This window comes from Serinus canaria, chromosome 1A, assembly GCF_022539315.1.
Source record: "Serinus canaria isolate serCan28SL12 chromosome 1A, serCan2020, whole genome shotgun sequence".
Taxonomy (NCBI): Eukaryota; Metazoa; Chordata; class Aves; order Passeriformes; family Fringillidae; genus Serinus; species Serinus canaria.
This window is the reverse complement of record NC_066314.1, coordinates 42,888,709-42,906,870: the sequence shown is the minus strand read 5'-3', so window position 1 is coordinate 42,906,870 and position 18,162 is coordinate 42,888,709. Positions and strand designations below refer to the sequence as shown.

Genomic DNA, 18,162 nt, shown 5'->3' with positions numbered 1-18,162 from the left:
ACATTGGATATTATCAGTCTGTGAGGTGCAGCTGGTTCCTGGGTTTGTGCAGTTTGAGGCTCTGATGTATGAATGCTAGTTGCCTGTGTCTGTAGGAGCTGGTGCTCCTGCCCACCTCTGTACAGGAAAGATGACATCTCCCATGGCAAGGGCACCTTGTTCCCAAAGGGTGACGGCTCACTCTGTTAGAGGCTGTGTGTCAGATCTCCAGCAAAAGTTGCATTAGAGTAAGGGTGCATGTGAGAGCTGACTCCAACAGTGCCAGGTCCCCAAAACTGAGGCCAGCCACAATCATGACAGTGCTGGTGGAGAGCCTGAGGCTGGTGGGTGATGCTTGCTTCATCCCTGCTTGTATGAGAGGAAGGCAGTTTCTAAAAAGAAGAGGAGGAGGTTTTGTCCGTGTTTCCTCCATCTGCCGGTGACAGTGTGCCTGCCTCCCTCCCCCCTGCAGGCTCACAACTGCAGCACATTCCCTGTGCTCAGCAGCTCTGCTCTGCCTCTGGCCTGTTGTCCTTGTGGACCTTGCCTTTAAATCTGCCTCCCTGCCTGCCTGGCAAATCTTGGCTGGCTTTGCCCAATAATTGAGATGAACTATTGCTGTCCCCCTGGGCTACTTGCACATGTAAATCTATTCTTTCCTCTTCTCCAGGTCTCCTATTTGCATAAAATAAACCCCAAGCACAATAAAACCACAAAAAAAAAAAAAACCAAGCAAAAAACCAGATTTTTCTCTTTGAACGAAAAGAGATAAAGAGCAAAAGGAAGGAGAGGCCAGAACAATTTTCTGCACTCATTCTTTCATGCCCTTACTGGAACTAGGAGGAGCACATGCTTTTCTCTATTAACAGCTTTTCCCTATGAACAGCTGACCTTCCCATCACTGGGAAAGTAAACACAACACTGATTACTGCTTGGTAAAGTTTCATCCCGAAAGGATGCTGTTGCACTGTCATTGCACTGTATGAAATTGACTTCTTTCTGTATAAAGCTTACTAGGAAAAAACCCAATCCTGTATTTTGTGACCCCCTGTGGTTCATGTCATTTGCTGTGTGCCAGGCAACTCCCTCTGGTTCTTGCACGCAGAGTGACTCTCACTGGCATCCTATGCTAATTGTATCAGATAAACATTACTGGGAATATAGTAGCTGAACAAATTTTCTGTACCTATACTTATATATTAGTTAACTTGGTTTAATCTGGAGTGAAACTGTGCTGATCAACTGCAAATAAATAAATGGTTGTTAAGGTTGGATGCCTGTTTCCTGCTTAGGAAAGAGTACTCTGTTTTATTTGGTCTAGTTGTGACAAAACTAGTTTTCCATGTGATATGTGGTGTACTTGACGAACAACTGTATTTAGTAATTAATTTCTGAAATACTAAATAAATAATAGAAGTTATGAAGGCTCTGTTTAGAGCTTTGGTTACATTTGAGTAGCTGAACATGGTAGTTTTCTTGGGTTAAAACCATGTAAATGTTGTTGAATTCTTAGTGACTCGTGAAACAAAAGAATATGAATGCCAAATTAATAAATGAATGCTGTTTGTTGTTATCAACATACGCATTCGTTATGTTCACTTTGTTCTAATATTTAAATCTAATTCTAATCTAATATTTAAATTTAATTCTAATATTTGCATCTGTTAGCACCCAGATGCAAAGTTAAGAGCAGAAAAGTGCCAAAAGTCTTCATGTGTCCTCCATAACTCATATGTGAGCCTGTGCTAGGTGAAGTGTGATAATCCCATTTAGAGGAATGCTCTCATCTTGATACTGGAGAGCCTTGGTTTAATGTTGGAGTATACTACAGTTTGTAGTGGCATAAGAAACTTAAGGATAACATCTAAATGTAAAAAATACATATTTGAAATGAATTAAAGGGACAGGGGGCCTTAAAAAAGTTAAAGACAGGCACCCCACTTACATGAGGTCCCTTTTGCATTGCTTGGAATTACAGGGAGTCTTTAATGTGAGACGAGGTTTTTAGCTCTTCTCTGGGAATCTCTCAGTGTCGCTACTGTTATGGGCTGAAGTGTGGATGGGAATTGGGCTCAGAGTTGGCATGATAACCATATGAGTGAGGAGCCAGGGTGTAGTCCAGGGTGAAGAACTCAACACCAGATGTAATAAATGGTGAAAAATGAGGTGGATGGTACTTCTGGTAAGTGGCAGCTTGAACACTCCATGAATGTTTAGAGATACATTAAGAGGAACATAACACTGTTTTCATTTGTGGGCTAATGGGTAGAATGAGGGCATTGATCTGCTAAATTTCCTCTCTGGTAAGCTTGTAGTATATATGCTGGAAAGAAAATAGATGATTTCTGATTCTTAGGGCTGTAGAGATCTGATTTTATTGATGTGGTATTTATCTGAAAGGCATTTACCAATTAATTATATGAAAGGTAAAAAGTGATTCTCAGTTGTCAGGCCCATATTAAAATCAGGTTTCAATATGGAGATAATCAGTTTATGAATAACTGTACTTTAGAGTGGGTTGTTATATCTCCTTTTTAAAGACCAAACTCCAGATGCTACTTTCTATTTGGAATAAGAATGTGATTTTATGAAAAGTTCTATGGAAAATTGTTTTGTTGGGTGGTGGTGGGGGGTTGGAGGAATTGCAGAACATTCCTTTTTGTTTTGCTAAATAAAATTTTGTTGCTAGTATGTAATACTGTTGGGGAAAAAAACCTCACTGAATAATGGAATGTGCCTTTTGCAGGCATTTTCTAATATTTTATTTGCAAAATCTCTTATTAGAGCATGAAAGAATTAGTATGAATCTTTGAAATTGCATTTACTACTTCTTAAATGAGCGAATTTAAAGTTCTGTGTAAAAATAAGATGGAAAAGAAATGAATTTAATATTTTTGTTTGTTTGTTTTTTCCTTTTTGTAATAGGGCTTTATTTGTCCTCTCTGTATGAAGTCTCATGGATCAGCGGAGGAGCTGTTCAAGCACTATGAAGCAGTTCATAATTCTGGCATTGATTCAACTCATGGAGGGGAAGGTCATCTGTCACCAGAAAGGTGAAACAGTATTCATTTGTGCATGTGCCTTTGTGCTGGTGTTGAGCTGCTTCTAGTTACACTGAAGGTTTTATTAATTTGAACTTATTCAGTCAAGTATTAAAATGTTCATGTCCCATTTCCAACTAGAATTAAAAGGCGGCTTGTAACTTATATTGTCTGATACTGGTCTGACAGTAAGTGAAAATGAGATACACGTGTTTATGATATTAAGCCACCTGTTTCTGATTCAGCAGACAATTCAGCATTACAGACCAGAATGATTTTTACAAGTGTGGCAGAAAAAAAAATGGCTTTCTCCTAATTTCTAACATAGAGCTGAAATATCATCATTAGAGAGGAGAGAGGACAACCCTAAAGATAGAGAAGAAACCCAATTTTGTCCCTAGTTAATTAGGGTACTTACTAACTAATTACAATATCAGTATTTGCCTAAATAGCTTCCCTTATTACCTAGTTATTTGCAAATCTGAGAAGTTTCTATGTGTGCCAGTAATTCTCCTTCTGTGTTTCAGAAAATCTGTGCTGATCTTCAGAAATCCTAACTAGTTTATTTAAATTTTTTTTTGGTCAAAACTGTATTATTAAATACATCCCTAGGAAGAATATCAGGTTGTTTCATTTTTGAGAGCAGTGGTATGAAGCAGGAATTGATAATGTGAAACTATCTCTAGAAATATTTAACTGAGTAGTCTGAGTTGCTTTGGGAAGGTTTTTCTTGGGGGTAAAATTCATAGAGGTTTCCTCTTGCTTCCTGCTAATTCTTTTTCTTTGTGCTGCTGTAAATAGCAGTCCATGCTGCTGTTTTGTCACATTCCCCCAGACTCCCCTGGTTTGTACACAGGAGATTCAGAGCGATCAGCATGGAGGTACACAGCACATGACCCTGTGGCTTCTGCTGATCCTGGAAAGTAAACAGTTCAAATGTTTTGTCACAAGCAGAAATATGGCCCCAAATGACAAATAATTACATTGAAAGAAATACATATATTTATGTAACTAACTTAGGAGGGGGTGACTCTTTGGTGAGAAAAGTGTGGAAGATAACATATTTCAGTTGTTGCCCAAATGCAGATCTGTATTTGATCTGAGCAAAGCTGGTAAGTCAGTACTGAGCAAAGCTGGCAAGCCAGTAGGAGCCAGCCTTAGCAGAGGTCTTGGATGACTGCTTCCTTGCAGGTAGCTGCCTTCTCTCTCAGCTGCTGTATCAAAAGAAATCAAAATTGGGGCTTTATACAGGATAAAGTGATCAGGTACTAATGAAGTCATATTTGGCTTCTGATGTGCACATTTATTCAAGAATGAATATTCTTTTTATTTAAAGTTTAAGTCATTTTGGAGTAATTCAACTTAGACCTGAAGTGATACTTTCGTAGGATAATGGCATTCACATGGGGGAATTATTTGTCATAACTATATTGTGGCTGGTGGAATTTAGTTATTTTTCCCTGGCTCATGACAGCTTAAGGACAAGTAGTTTTGTTTTCTCTCACATAATTGAAAAAGTGGACAAGGTCAGGGAGTTTAGGTGGAATAAAGGGAGTCTGGTGAGAGCCATTGTAACACATGAGCTATATTTTCCTATTAGTGTGGCATTCTTTAATGCTGCTCATTTGCATGTTTGCTTGAGAATACTGTCATTCAACATAAATATGTTTTTCTGAGCCTTAGAATTCCCTATTAAAGAAATATTGTAGCCTGCAGCAGGGAGCCACTCCACTTACTCTCCATGTGTGAAGCTTATGTACAATTCTTAGGACCAAGACTGGGAGGTGAAATTCCGTATGTAGTCAACAGGAAAAGTTAAGTACTGGGAATTACAGTTTCCTCTTCCTCCCACTCCCCAGTAAACGATGAGGAATAAGTTTCAAGAGTAAATTACTTTATTCCCCCCCAGTGTGATTCAGCAAGGCCATCAATACTCAGTACTAGGGCGGAGGCACCGGCTTTACAAGTGGGAAACTGAATGGACCATAATGAAAAAGCACTAAGGATTTTCCAGTTGGTAGGCTCAGATGTGCTGAGAGGAGGAAGGCATTGTCACAGCGCTAGCAGAAACGGAAATTTTTTGAGGATGTGGATGATGGCAAGAACAGCAAAGTTACAGTGCCCGTAGTGATCCCTTACACTAATTCCCCTCAACCCTCCCCCATCCCCCATGCATTTTCCACTGGTTAAACTAATTTCAGGTTTCATTTTAGAATGGTTTCATTTTAGTTGTTGGGGGTATCAAGGCAACTACTGTAGAAGGCTCCTTACATTGCAAACTCATTCCTTTCTCCTCCCCTCCACCTTATCTCTACTACAAACTAGCTTTATACAACTCAAACCCTTCAATATATTCTGGTGAAGACCAGAACATATGAAATGCTTTGGTATTGCAGGTCTGGTATATGTTCAGTCCAACTTCAATACAGCTGACTGTTCCACCTGCTTATTTATTTATAATCTTAGATCTGAGTCTTAGCTCATTTACTTACTTGTACTGATGAGAAAGAGGCTCCCTCTTCTCCACCTACAACCCATGCACAGGTTTTGGAATGCAGCTACACCTGCCTCAGTAAAGTTGTATTTGCAAACCTCCAGTAAATATATCACACAGGCAGAATAATGTGTACATAACAAAATTTTCCTCTGAAAAATGTAAATCTCACAATATCCCATGTTTGTTTTGTCATTAAAATTGGTCCACCTTGGAGTTCTTGCTCCGCTGGTTCAAGTGCATGTTTCACTTGCTACTTGATGACCCTGACCTGATGTTAATATGCTAATGTAAATTGAATTTATTCCTCACCAGTTTAGCTGAAAAATAACTTGCTTTGGTGGTTTATTTTCTCCTAAGTATGAGATAATTTGAGAGGACATCTGTGGAGAGGGGATAATTCACACCAGCAGCAATAAAATTGTATGGTATAAAACTGAGAGGATTTGTTGGCACTGGTACCTGACATATATATTCTGTGTAACCCTTAGTGTTGCCACTGTACAAACAATAAGAAAGAGTATTTTTACATTATTTTAGTGACCCTTATGTTCTTGATTTGGAGTGTCTGTATCTCAGTAATGCAACATTATTCTTGTGTGTGTAGTTGTGCAACTCTGTAAGGAGACGTGAATTTTGAAGGGTTCTGTGTGAATCAATTACTTACAGTTATAGCCTTGGATCGTGTGTTCTTGTGTGGCTGGGACTTGAGCATGAAATTTGAGAATTTAAAATTCTAAGACTTTAAATATTCAGACCATTAAGTGAACATGTTTGTGGGGCATACCAAATTGCTGTGTGGATGAAAATTATGTAACTGCATATTTCAGGAGTAAGGTAGCATGCTGTTGCTTAGCAGTGTTCCTTTACATGATATGGGAAGTGAAGGAGAAGAAACCTGTCCTTTTTGTACAAAGGCATGCAAACCAGTTAAATGTTCCAATGCATGGCTTTGTCACTGAACTCATGTGGTTGAGCTGATGCACTGATTTAGATTTACATTCTGTTTTCATGAGACTTTTTTTCTTATCTATTTCTTTTCTTATCCATTTAATATGTTTAGCATTTTTGGAGATGTGCAAAGTGATATTAATCTTGTTTGTTCCAAGTTTAAAAAAATCCTAAAAATAAATATTTATAATTATGTAAGTTATATTTATGTAGTACATGGCTATCATTCTAATTACTTAGCACACCTTACAACTTGTATGTAATTGACAAAATACAACCACTGTGTATTCATTTTCTCCACTCTGTGGATATATTTATTCAGAGATGAAGTCTCACTGCTCCGACAAGAAGTCCAAGACTTGCAAGCTTCGCTGAAGGTTGGAAATGTATTTTACTTGCACTTGGTTCATTGTTTCAAATTGAAGTGTTCCACTGTCTTAAGCAACCAAATTTATAGTCTCTCTCCCTATCTTCTTTTATTTTTTTTGGTTATCATTTTCCCCCTCAGGAGGAGAGATGGTATTCAGAAGAGCTGAAGAAAGAACTAGAGAAATTGCAGGGGCAGCGGCAGCAAGTAATTGCTTTAAAATACTTGAAGCAGGTTTATCGTCAGCATTGACATTGAAGATTAAAACCTTTTTTGTAAGGCACGTGGCCTGATTTAGTTAGTTCTGTAATTTAAATATTGACATGTTCTTGCAAGCAAAGCTAGTTATCTTTACACAATGAAAATGTATATATGTAAATATAAAGAACAAAGAATAGATAACAATTCTTCCATACTGCTCACTACAAGTGCAGTTCAGACTTTTCCTTCTGTTGAGCTTATTCAGAACTCAGTTGATTAAAGAAAGTAAATTGAATGTGGTGTTTCATCTTTTATGAGAAAAGGCTATGGAGTCTTTCTTGTAAGAACTTTTGGAAAACAGCAGTGGTATTTCATAGGTATCCAGCTGAGCTCAAAAAATAATGCAAGGCAAATTGTGGTGTGTTGTGCCCTAAAGGAAACTTGTGCTTTTTTTATTACTATGAGCTGCTTCAATGCGGGATAGTTACAAACCTCAGAAATTGCTTCCTGTCAAAGCTCCCTCTCAGGATGTACTTCTTGGTGTCTGTAACCTCTGTTTTTAGGACAGACTTCTATATTGAGGAAAGGGAGGGGGAGGTTATTCTTAATGGAGCCTTATGAGAGGAAACCTTAATAGTGTAGTGATATATGAAATGAAAAGTCATCTTGGCCTTTTCTGGTCTTCCAAATACAACTGTTTAAATTCAGGTATTTTTATACTGCTGTGCAGTGTTTGAGCACAGAAGTCTTTGTTTCCCAGTCTTTTCCAAAAAATGGATGATCTTTGGAAGTAGAAGTTTTTATTCCTACTGTCTAATGGTGCATTTATTCTGTTTTCTTAAGGAATCTAAATCTGATGGATTGACAACAGCTACGTCTACAGGTGGCTAACATTTTATTATATTAATTTCTGCACTTCTTTGGAATTTAGTTTGGTTTAGCTTTTAGGTAAAGTAGCACTTTAGGTAAATTAAAGAGCTAGAAGGCTGGAATGTTAAAATTACTGGCAAAAAAATTTAATTGTAAGATCTATTAAGAGCTATTTATGTTAAGCAAGAGTCTGGGGAAATGTTCCAGGGGCTCAGGGTTTGAAATTTTTAGAAGCAAAACAGGACTTCTGAATCTGAAAGCAGTTCTCATGAGGCATCTTGAACACTTTTTAAATCATTTAATATATTCAAGCAGTCAGATATATACTATAGCACTGTAGTATATAAAATACAGAATTTTTCAGTGATGGTTTTATGTAGTGTTTTTCTGTGCTCATCACTAACAAAGAAAACAGTGAATTTTTTTTTGTTTTGAAGACCCATAATTTTTGGTCTGTTTTTCTCCATGAGGCTCTCATAGAATAAAATTGTCCCTTTTTGTACATAAACTGTCTGGCTGATATTGATTAATTACAGTTCAGGGCTTGGAGTTCAACATCATGCTGCAGTGATCTGCAGGGCTATTTGTGACCAATGAAAACCAATATGTACTTAATCCTGCAGAGTACTCAGCTAGTGACAGTGACATCCTGCTTGCAGATATTTAACATCAGTAAAATATCTGCAAGCAGATATTCAGTTCACTTTGCTAAGATGATTGGATGTTAAGGGATTTTGGATTACATATTCAACTCTCATGGTTAGTTATGGGCATGAGGAACTGTATTGTCCTAATTTTTCTAGAAAATAATACTGTTCTTTTTATGGAAATAGAATCATTAGAACGGCAACTAGAAGAGATCCAAGTAGAAAATTTTAACATTAAGCAAATGAAAGACTTATTTGAGCAAAAAGCAGCACAACTGGCCACAGAAATTGTGGGTAAGTGTATTAGCATGAGATCTGATTCTCTTCTTTGCTTGTGCAATTTGTGAAAGGGATCATTTATTCAACTTCTTTCTTATTAGATCTTAAATCGAAGTATGATGAAGAAATCAGCCTTCGGGAAGGTGCAGAACAGAAAGTGATGAACCTGAGACAAGAACTGCAGAAAGAGAGAAGTACAGTAGAAGACTTAAAGACAGAGCTGGTATTCACATCACATTAATGTTTTTGTTGTTTTCAAGTCAAGGGGGGGGTTTATTTAAATGCTTGCAAACACAGTTTTAATGCAGTCAAACTCTTGTTGAACTTGAAGATGTCTGCTTGTGGGCTGAAAAAATTCAGAGTACCATTGTTTTTGACCTGCATTTTCAGTGTTTTTCCAGTGAGAAATTGTATGTTGTTTCTGACATATATTAAAATTCACCCTGCAATATGCTATAGTCTTCTCATTTCATGCTCTACCATTCAGCATTTCTGCAATATATTACACATATAGATATGCTGCACAGACCTGAACTTGGAGCTTGCCATTGCTGACGTCCACAGCTATCTTTAGGTCACTTTTTCCATGAGGTGCTCTGACTGTCCTTGGGCAGCTGGATTTTTAAGAAGTGCTCAGAGAGGTGTTTTGTGACATGGTGGCTGAAAATCTGGCAGCTGTCATCATCATGCCTATGTTAATCTTGTCCCTCTTGTGCTTGGCTGATAATACCAATGTGTGTGTATTCCAGGATTTGGGCTCCTGATGACTTTTATATTCAGCCATGGCTCCAGGGAGCAATCCCAGTGACTCAGCAAGTTGGGCCACTTCTAAAGCAGTAATGCAAGGAATTTCCTAGTTTCTCACACTCAGCTACTGCTTAGACTCTTGAGGAAAGTAGGACTTGTTTATCCCCCTTCTTCCCTGTAGCTGACTGCCCTCAAGGGCCTATTGGCCTTGCCCAAATGCTGGACCTATCCATTCCTCCCTGTTCAGTTGCTTCTTGTCTTCCCTTTTGCTTATCATTTATTCTTTTCCTTTTCTCATCTAAAGATGCCAGCACTCCTTTTCTCTGCTTTCTTTAGTGCTCCTAGTTGCCACCCCTCTCCTTTCTCTCCATGCTGTTTCATGCTGAGGGAGGTTATGGTGCTTGAGATGCAATTACCCACAGATTTTGCCTGTGAGTTTGGTATGAGCCATATCTGATAGTATCTTCAAGACACTGCCTTCAGATGCCCTTTTGTTTTGTCTGTGGTGATTTTCTGAAATAATTCTTGATGACAGGGGCAATATCCTGTATCTAGCCATCTCCCTACATAAAAGTTACAAAAATTAAATCTTTGAGACAATTTTCCTTTTGTCAGATTTGGTTGAAATCAATCAGCAAGTTCAAAATTTAGCAGACAAAACCTAAACAGCCCTTAAGTCCTGTTTTCTTTGGGAATTATAAGCACTTCTCTGTGGTTTTGGAGTTCTTTTTTTTTTTTAATTAAGCCTAGCTGTAATACTGTATATGTCACTTTGTCTATAAATGGATGATTTGATAGATTTTTAGAAATGACATTGACACTGGAAGCATATCTGCCATTGTGATGTTGCTCACTGCTCACATCTTTACAGCTGCAAAGGCCTGGTGTGGAAGATGTGGCTGTCCTGAAAAAGGAGCTGGTCCAAGTTCAAACGCTGATGGATAAAATGACCCTGGAACGTGAAAGAGAATCTGAAAAGCTGAAAGATGAGTGCAAGCACTTGCAGGCAGAGCAGGCTAACTCTGAGGTATAATAATCATGCATAATAATAACAATCATACATAAAGATGTGAGTTCTAGCTTTGCTGTGATTATCATATGAAAATGGAAAATAATAACTAATCATAATGAAAAGCATTTTTATTATGATTAATTATTTCATTATGATTACTAATAATAATGAAAAAGCATTTAATTAAATCTTCTCACTTCTTCAAAAGTTTTGGTTATTCTGCTCTTCTATCAGTTACAACTTCCACTTCCATACAAATAGAAGAAAAGGGATGCAGCATCTCAGATTTGGATCTTTAAGGAGAGCTTTACTCCTCGAACTGTCTCAAACAGCTTCTGGCTAAAACACAATTTTGCTAAGTGTTACTCATAAGAAAATAAGGACTGGAAGTTCTTCATGGGCACATTGGCTGCAGTGCTTGACATAAATGTTTGGCCATGTTTCATCTCAGCTTTGTTCTTTAAGACCACATCAAGGACTGAAAGTTTAAAGTATTTTTACACCCATCCTTGGCTTATTTTACAGGCTGCCTATGGATACACATATTAATATTGGTTTTCAAAATGAATATCTTTAAAATAAGGTAAATGCTCAGTATGGGTGAAAATAACAAAAATCATATTAACCCTATATGAGCGTCTTCAAATACTGCAGGAGAGGGAAGTGAAGAACAGTGTAATCTACAATTGTCACCTAAATCTGTTGGGTGTTAGTACATTTTTTCAGAGCTGTACCTGAAAATGGCATCTACATCTTTCACATGAATATTCATACTGAGCAGTTTCTTTCATCTTTAGTTTTTCATTGTAGTTGCTCCTGCATAGTGAATGTGTCATGAAAACAGCTGCACTGCTTTGGAGCTAAGCATTGCTGTGAATCTCTGCTTATTGGGATTTGTTTCAGTATCTTATAAATCTTCAATAAATGAAGCAGCTAGGCTTGATTGTTAACTTGAGTGCCCAAAGAAGTAAACAAAATTAGTAGCCTAAATTGAGGGTAAATTTAATAAAGCTGGGACTAGTGTTTTTTTTTGTTTGGGTTTTTGTTTTCCCTCCTACTAAGCAAGGCATTAGAAATGCTGGAATATTTATAAAACAAAATTGAGGAAGTGTGCAGCTTTTGCAGCTGCTTCTTTCCATCTTTCATCCATCCATTTTATCCTTCTGCTTTCTAATAGAGACACTTAAATTTGAGGTAATTTTTTTCAAAAGCATTTAATTTTCAAAGCAAATTTCTGTCATAATAAGACAATTTCAAGATGTTATTAAATAGATGCATTCCTGTTTTTTTAATGGTTCATTATTCATACAGACATATCAGCAAGAAAATATCAGGACTGAATATTCAGGATATATTTCCCGGTTAAGAAAGAAATCTGAGATTGTCTTACTGAATTCTGAACAAGAAATGGATCTTTATGCATTTAAATTATGATTCTAGTTGGAAAGGCTGCAGTGGTGTCCTTTGTAAGCTACCTGCACATTTTCTGCATTATATACTCTCAGTATAAAGTAACCATGCTGTTTTCTGATAACATCCTGGAATATTTGGCCAAAAAAGACTGATCCTAGGATGTGTTTTAGCTAACAGCCCTGTTATGAGACAGTATTGTGAAGCACAGGGTTACAGAAAGTCAGGTAACTATATACAGTCATATATTCTGTTCTTATGTTCTCTTTGGTGTTCCTTTTTCTGTAGGAAGGTTGTAAATTAGATGGTCATTGTCTATTACTTCTGTTCTGCTTTAGTTCACTTTTGAATTCAGTATTTATGTATTTGTCCTGAAATCTCTGCTTATAAGAACAATAGGAAAGAAAACTTCTTTATAAAAGGTCACTAGTATATAGTATATTTGAAATGAGTGCATTAATACACAACATGCTTTAGGGTAGCTATGCCCTAAAGTGCTTTTCTTGTTTTCTTCCATTAATGTATTCAAATACTGTGCAGTCATTGATATATTCTGTTCTGTACTGATCCTGTTTAATGGGTTAGTATTGTTCCTCTGATGATGCTGACCTGCAGGGTTGATGTGTCCAAAGGTCACAGCCCAAGTTTGCATCAAATGCCCGCTGCAGCTCTTGCTTCTCGAGCCTTTTCCAGCACATTTCCCTTCCTAGAGCAGTCAAGATTTTGGCCGTGTAACTGCAATGACTTGGGAAGGTTTCACCTTTGGCTAGAACTGTGATTATTATCAATGGGTAATCTGTTATGATTTTCATCAATTTTGGGTTCAACCTGGCATTTGCTATTGGATTCAGTCAGATTTTTGTCTTCCAGAATAGGACATAGTGAATCTCAGCTGGGAAACTACACTCAGTGATACTTCTGATGGTGCTCTGAGCTTTGTTTACTGGTGATTTTTTTCCCTAGGTGATTTTTTCTATTTGTATAGAAAATGTATTTTTATTTTACTAGCAGACATCTTACTTTTGTTGTATTATGCATGGAAAGCTTTGTTTTAAATGTGTATTCTTCTGTTTGTCTTTTCAGGCTACCATTAACCAATTAAGAGCTGAACTTGCCAAAGGACCTCAGGAGGTAGCTGTGTATGTCCAGGAGCTGCAAAAACTTCAAAGTTCAGTCAAAGAGCTAGAACAGAAGAATCAGGTGAGAATGCTATTATTTCCTCTGTTTGTCAGCTCACATTAAAATGGAAACACATCACACAATACCTTTGGAAACACTGAAGACTAACTTCTTGCAGAAGTTGAGAATTCCTTTGAAATTTTGTTTAACAATTGGATTACTATGATGTGCAAGCAAACACCATATTTTAATGACCATCGTACACTACAACTGAAATTCTTTAGGTTGCTTTGATTTCAGATTTTAAATAGATGTAGCTTATGCTTACCTATCACTAAGCGGAATTGTCATCTCATACATTAAAAGTAGTACATTTGGAAATAATACATTTGCCTGAAAATCACAATTTGAAAGATAATTCTGAGTTCTTTTTGTTGGTTTTCCAGTTTCTTAGCTTTTAGATTATACTTTTTTTCATATTTTGCAGGCCATTTGCTGGCATCATGAATGGTAGAAAATGGAAATTAATTCCAGAAACTTTTCAACTTATATTCTTTGAGAGCTCTTTGAGCTTGCTGCATTTTGTATTTGTATTTAGAAGTCATGTATTGTGGGGGTAAAAATGGAAATAAAGAGGGACAGGAAACAAGGACAAAGATGTGTAGTACTTTATGTTGCATGTACCACTGGGTATGAACTGGACATAACATACATGCATTTACTAGGAACCTTGTCAGCCTTGGAAAAAGGAAAGGATAGGGACCAAACAGAGTGTATTTAATGTAATCTAATATTAAGACATTTGCAAAAAATATAAGAAGGTGCAATTAAAATTTGGTAAATGATACTACCTTTAGCAGGATGAGTCTGTTTGGCTCACTAAATTAGGTGTGGAACTGAAAAAGTAAGAGTTGTCATGCTGTAATTTTCCATAGACCAGCAACAATAAATCAAGCTTTTGGCAGAAGTGTTGCTGTACAATATAGAGGCCTTTCCTGAATCTGTTGGTCTTTCATTTACAATGAGTTGTGAAACAGATGGATGCATAAGATAACCACACCTTAAGAGAAAGTCCTCTGCTATGCCAGGTTAATGCCAAACACCACTTGAAGAACTGGAAAAGAAATAGCAGTGAGCTGCTTTTCCTCTTGTTTTAGTGACTTAAAGCAGTTTACAGCCATCTCTTAATGCAGCTTTTTGTAAGGTGATGTCCATAAGAATTAAAGACATCACCTTAGAAAAAGCTGCATTAAGAGATGTAATGAATTGGTGTGAGAATTGTGGTGTAAGAATTATATGCTAGCTAAGGAATTTTGGCCCTAGAGGAACTGGAAGAGGTAAGACTAGCTTCCAATAAGAGAAATTGCTTCCACTTTGAACAGTGTGTCATCCTTGAAAAATCTATCAGGGAGGAGCCATTAATTCATGATAGAACACATTGTATGTAGAATATATAGAATATAATACATTTGATATGAACATTGATGTATAATCTAGTTGCAATGTGGGAAGATATTTCTGTGCATTGATGGGAAGTTTTTGAGCTCATTGAGTACCACCTCAAGCAAGAAAGCTGTTTCTTATATTTTCAGGAGCTATACTGAGAAGAACAGAGGTGTATATATAAGTTTATAGGATCAGTTTTCTGAGATAAGTTTTATAAGTTTTCTGAGATCAGCTGGAGCTTTCTCATTTGTCGTTTTTAAAGCACAGTAATTATGGGGCTTGGCTTGCAGAGGCCAGTAAGGGCCTGTAGCCCAGAAGATATCTACCATGGAAAACTTTTCAACTTTTCCCCAAGCAATTGCAGTTGTAATTAAGTTGATTTAAACATACAGGAAAAACAAATTAGTTTTCAGGATATAGAAATAGAGTTTGTGTGGAGTTCTCAGTAAGAAAAGTGAATTTATGTGAGAATATGAAAGACAGTATTTCCAGTTGAAACTGTGTGCTATATGGGGTTCAGAATGTGTGTAATACAAGATGCAGGTTAATATTTTCTTTAATAATGTTTTTGAACAAGCTCTTCACTGTTCAGCATCAACACTTAGAAGGAAATTAGAATAATATTTTGAACAGTTACTTGAATTGCTATGTGACTCTCTTCACAGAGTCTGACTGAGAAGCTGCTGAAGAAAGAACAGGACTACACCCAGCTGGAAGAAAAACATAATGAAGTATCTGTGAGTAAGAAGAATGTGCAGGCAAGTTTTCACCAGAAGGATCTGGACTGCCAACAGCTTCAGGCAAAGCTGTGTGCATCTGAAGCCTCAATACAGAGATTGCAGACAGAGCTAGGTGAGAAGGCAGAAGCAAGCCAGAAGCTTAAAGAAGAATTGTCTGAAGTAGAGACAAAGTACCAGCATCTCAAGGCAGAATGTAAACAGCTCCAGCAGCAGAGGGAGGAAAAAGAGCAGCATGGCCTGCAGCTCCAAAGTGAGCTCAGTCAGGTAAGTTTCCTTAAACCTCCTAGACCATCCTATTTGGCTCCTTCAAACCATCTCCTAAGTTAAAAAAAACTGCATATACATATTTCTTATGAACATTCATTTACATTTCCTTATTTGAAGGAGAGTAAATAACCAGCACTTGTATTTTACTGCTTTGGAGGAAGTTTGAGAAAAGCAAATCTTGGTTTTACATTACAACTGAACAGTGCTTGATTTAAGTCTGAGTAGTGAATGTAGTAGGGAATACCTAGTGTGAAAAGCCAGGGTAATGTGAAATCTTGATATTGCCTCCTTAGTGTTTCTCCCTAAAAAACTTCTCTTTATGTTGCTGATAGCTGGGAAAGCATCCAGAGCATACATCCCCCCACCAGAAGCTATTATTCTGCTGAGTCAAATGACTTAGAGAAAGTAGGACTTTGATATAACATTGAGCATTTTGAAACTTGAGGTTGGTTGAATTCAGTTTATCTTTTTTTGGAGAGTAATGTGTTAGACTGGAGAAATATTTGTGTATCAGTAATCATGTCCAGACTTGAGGTGTAAAAAATTATATCTTTATTTGTTAGTATGACACACTTCATTTTAATCTTGCTAAAGCTTATTTATGTTAAAGTGAGTGTTTCTGAGTTTTCAACCCTTTGTAAAATCTGAAACATATCAAGTTGCAAGCTCCCTGTGTATAGTTTATCTTGGAAGAACTGTGACTCTGCTGAACCACATTTATGTGTGTTTTACATCCCCAGAATGTCTTTCCTTCTCCCATCAGTCTTCTGTCAGGGTGAGAGGAGATAATTATGTTAGTTATCTGCATTTGCTGAAACTGCCTGGGCAACAGAATCAAAGCCAAGAGGTTGAGCTGAAATCTGTCTTCAGCCTCAGAGGGCATTTTCAAGACAGATTTTTGGGGTGGGAAAATTAGGGAGGAGGATGGTGAGTAAAGCATTGCTAAATGAATTCCTGTGATAGGAAATGGAGGCATGACACATTCCCTGGTGATACCATTGGGAAAGAAGACAACCTAACAAGCCACTGAACTTCAGGATGTGTTTTAGAATTGTATAGTAAAAGAATAGTGCAGGAAAAAAACCCTTTGTACCTGGTAGAAAATAAAAGAAAAGCTAAGCATAAACATATTTTCCTTTCTCTTCCTGTAAAGAAGAGTTCATTTACTATTGTAATGAAAAGACTAAATTCCTGTATTTATTCACATGGTACTTAACTGGAATTAGCTTTTTATGCATGTAGTCCATTAGCTTACACTTAGAATATGAATTCTGTTTATGGAGGTATATGTATAATTGTTTACTCAAATCACATTTTTTTAGAATCCTTGTCATCTTCTCAAAATTCATTTGATGAGTGCATGTCTGGTTAAGTTTGTACATTTTAGAATTTGGGTGATGTGGAAGAAGTGATCTTAATGGAAGAAACTTCAGTTATAATGTTGGCTCCAGCACAGCAGTAGGAGGAGGGTATGGATGAGAGAGTATGGACTCCTTCAGTTTTGAAGAAGTGTAAATTGTTAATACATTTTATTGAGAAAATTTGAATCTACTTAATTGTTTCTTTCAAAGTCTAGATATTTTCTCTTTTTTTTTTTTTTTTTTGCATTCTGTAACATAGGTTAATCCTGGATTTTATGGTCCTGTTTACTTAAATGTCATCTTAAAGTTCTTCAAAAATACTTAAGCATGTCTGTAATAAAAGTAACTAGTGTGACATATTGTTAGTGATTTCCCTCTTTCCAAACATTTTCTTCCAGTATTAGCATAACAATGAATAGTTAATTGTTATCTTGTTGCACCCTTTCTTCAATAGTTTTTTTTTTTTCCTACAGTTCTTGTTTGTATTTTTAGTGAGGAAGAAATATTTATAATTTGGTGATCCTGCAAGAAAAGACAAATATTCTTACTGGAAGAGAGATTATGGTCTCTTTCCTCACCCTGTCCTCCTTCTACTCCTACCTCTTACTTACCTGTACAGTCACCCTTAGCAGTCAGCATCTTGGCCACATGCCAAACAGCTTTTCACTCATGATTTTTGTGGTTGTGGGCAGATAATTTAGATTGATTTTTTTAAGAAGGTAGGTCATGGATACATTTATTTCCCAAATTTCTGTCTCCAAACCCTTTAAACTTTTGCATTTTTTGATAACTTGAGCTAAATTTTGACACATGGCCCAAAGGACTTCAGCGTTAAGTCCTTCAGTGTTAAATTCTTTGGGAAACAGGCAGCAGGAGAGAGGCTTCATTCCAACTTGACACCAGGGTGGAAAGTGTAATGGTACCACAATCACTGTTCCTTTTTCTGCTCTGCTGGGCAGCCTGTTGGTCAAACAGTGATTGCTTACAGTGAACAGTAAATTGGGCTGCCTTCTGCTTAGATATTAGTAGGGATTTAAGGGAAGCATGAGGAAGAAGGTTTAGGGGTATTGAAGGGAGGACCTGGAGTTAAAAGGTGAATGGTTCAAGGGCCTTGAACATAAATGCATAGCAGGGAGCAAGCTTCACTCATAGCTTTCCCACAACCTATGCAAAGTTCTTGCTGTGCTGCAAGGTCTGATCCTTTCTCTGGTTTTGCACTGAGTTAACAGGT

General features: G+C 37.1%; 1 protein-coding gene across 4 annotated transcripts in view; it reads left to right on the top strand.

Moving 5' to 3' along the window:
* Positions 1-18,162, top strand: part of EEA1 (early endosome antigen 1) — a 66,863-nt gene that overhangs the window by 18,546 nt on the left and 30,155 nt on the right. For 2 of the 4 annotated variants that reach the window (XM_050982868.1, XM_050982852.1), the window contains 9 exons: positions 2,905-3,032; positions 6,788-6,842; positions 6,974-7,039; positions 7,877-7,916; positions 8,737-8,844; positions 8,931-9,052; positions 10,448-10,603; positions 13,082-13,198; positions 15,229-15,567. In XM_050982868.1, coding sequence (XP_050838825.1) covers positions 2,905-3,032; positions 6,788-6,842; positions 6,974-7,039; positions 7,877-7,916; positions 8,737-8,844; positions 8,931-9,052; positions 10,448-10,603; positions 13,082-13,198; positions 15,229-15,567 — 1,131 coding nt within the window. Of the gene's footprint in view, positions 1-2,904; positions 3,033-6,787; positions 6,843-6,973; positions 7,113-7,876; positions 7,917-8,736; positions 8,845-8,930; positions 9,053-10,447; positions 10,604-13,081; positions 13,199-15,228; positions 15,568-18,162 lie in introns of those variants that run through there. The other 2 variants (XM_050982861.1, XM_050982875.1) reach the window with 2 other exon arrangements.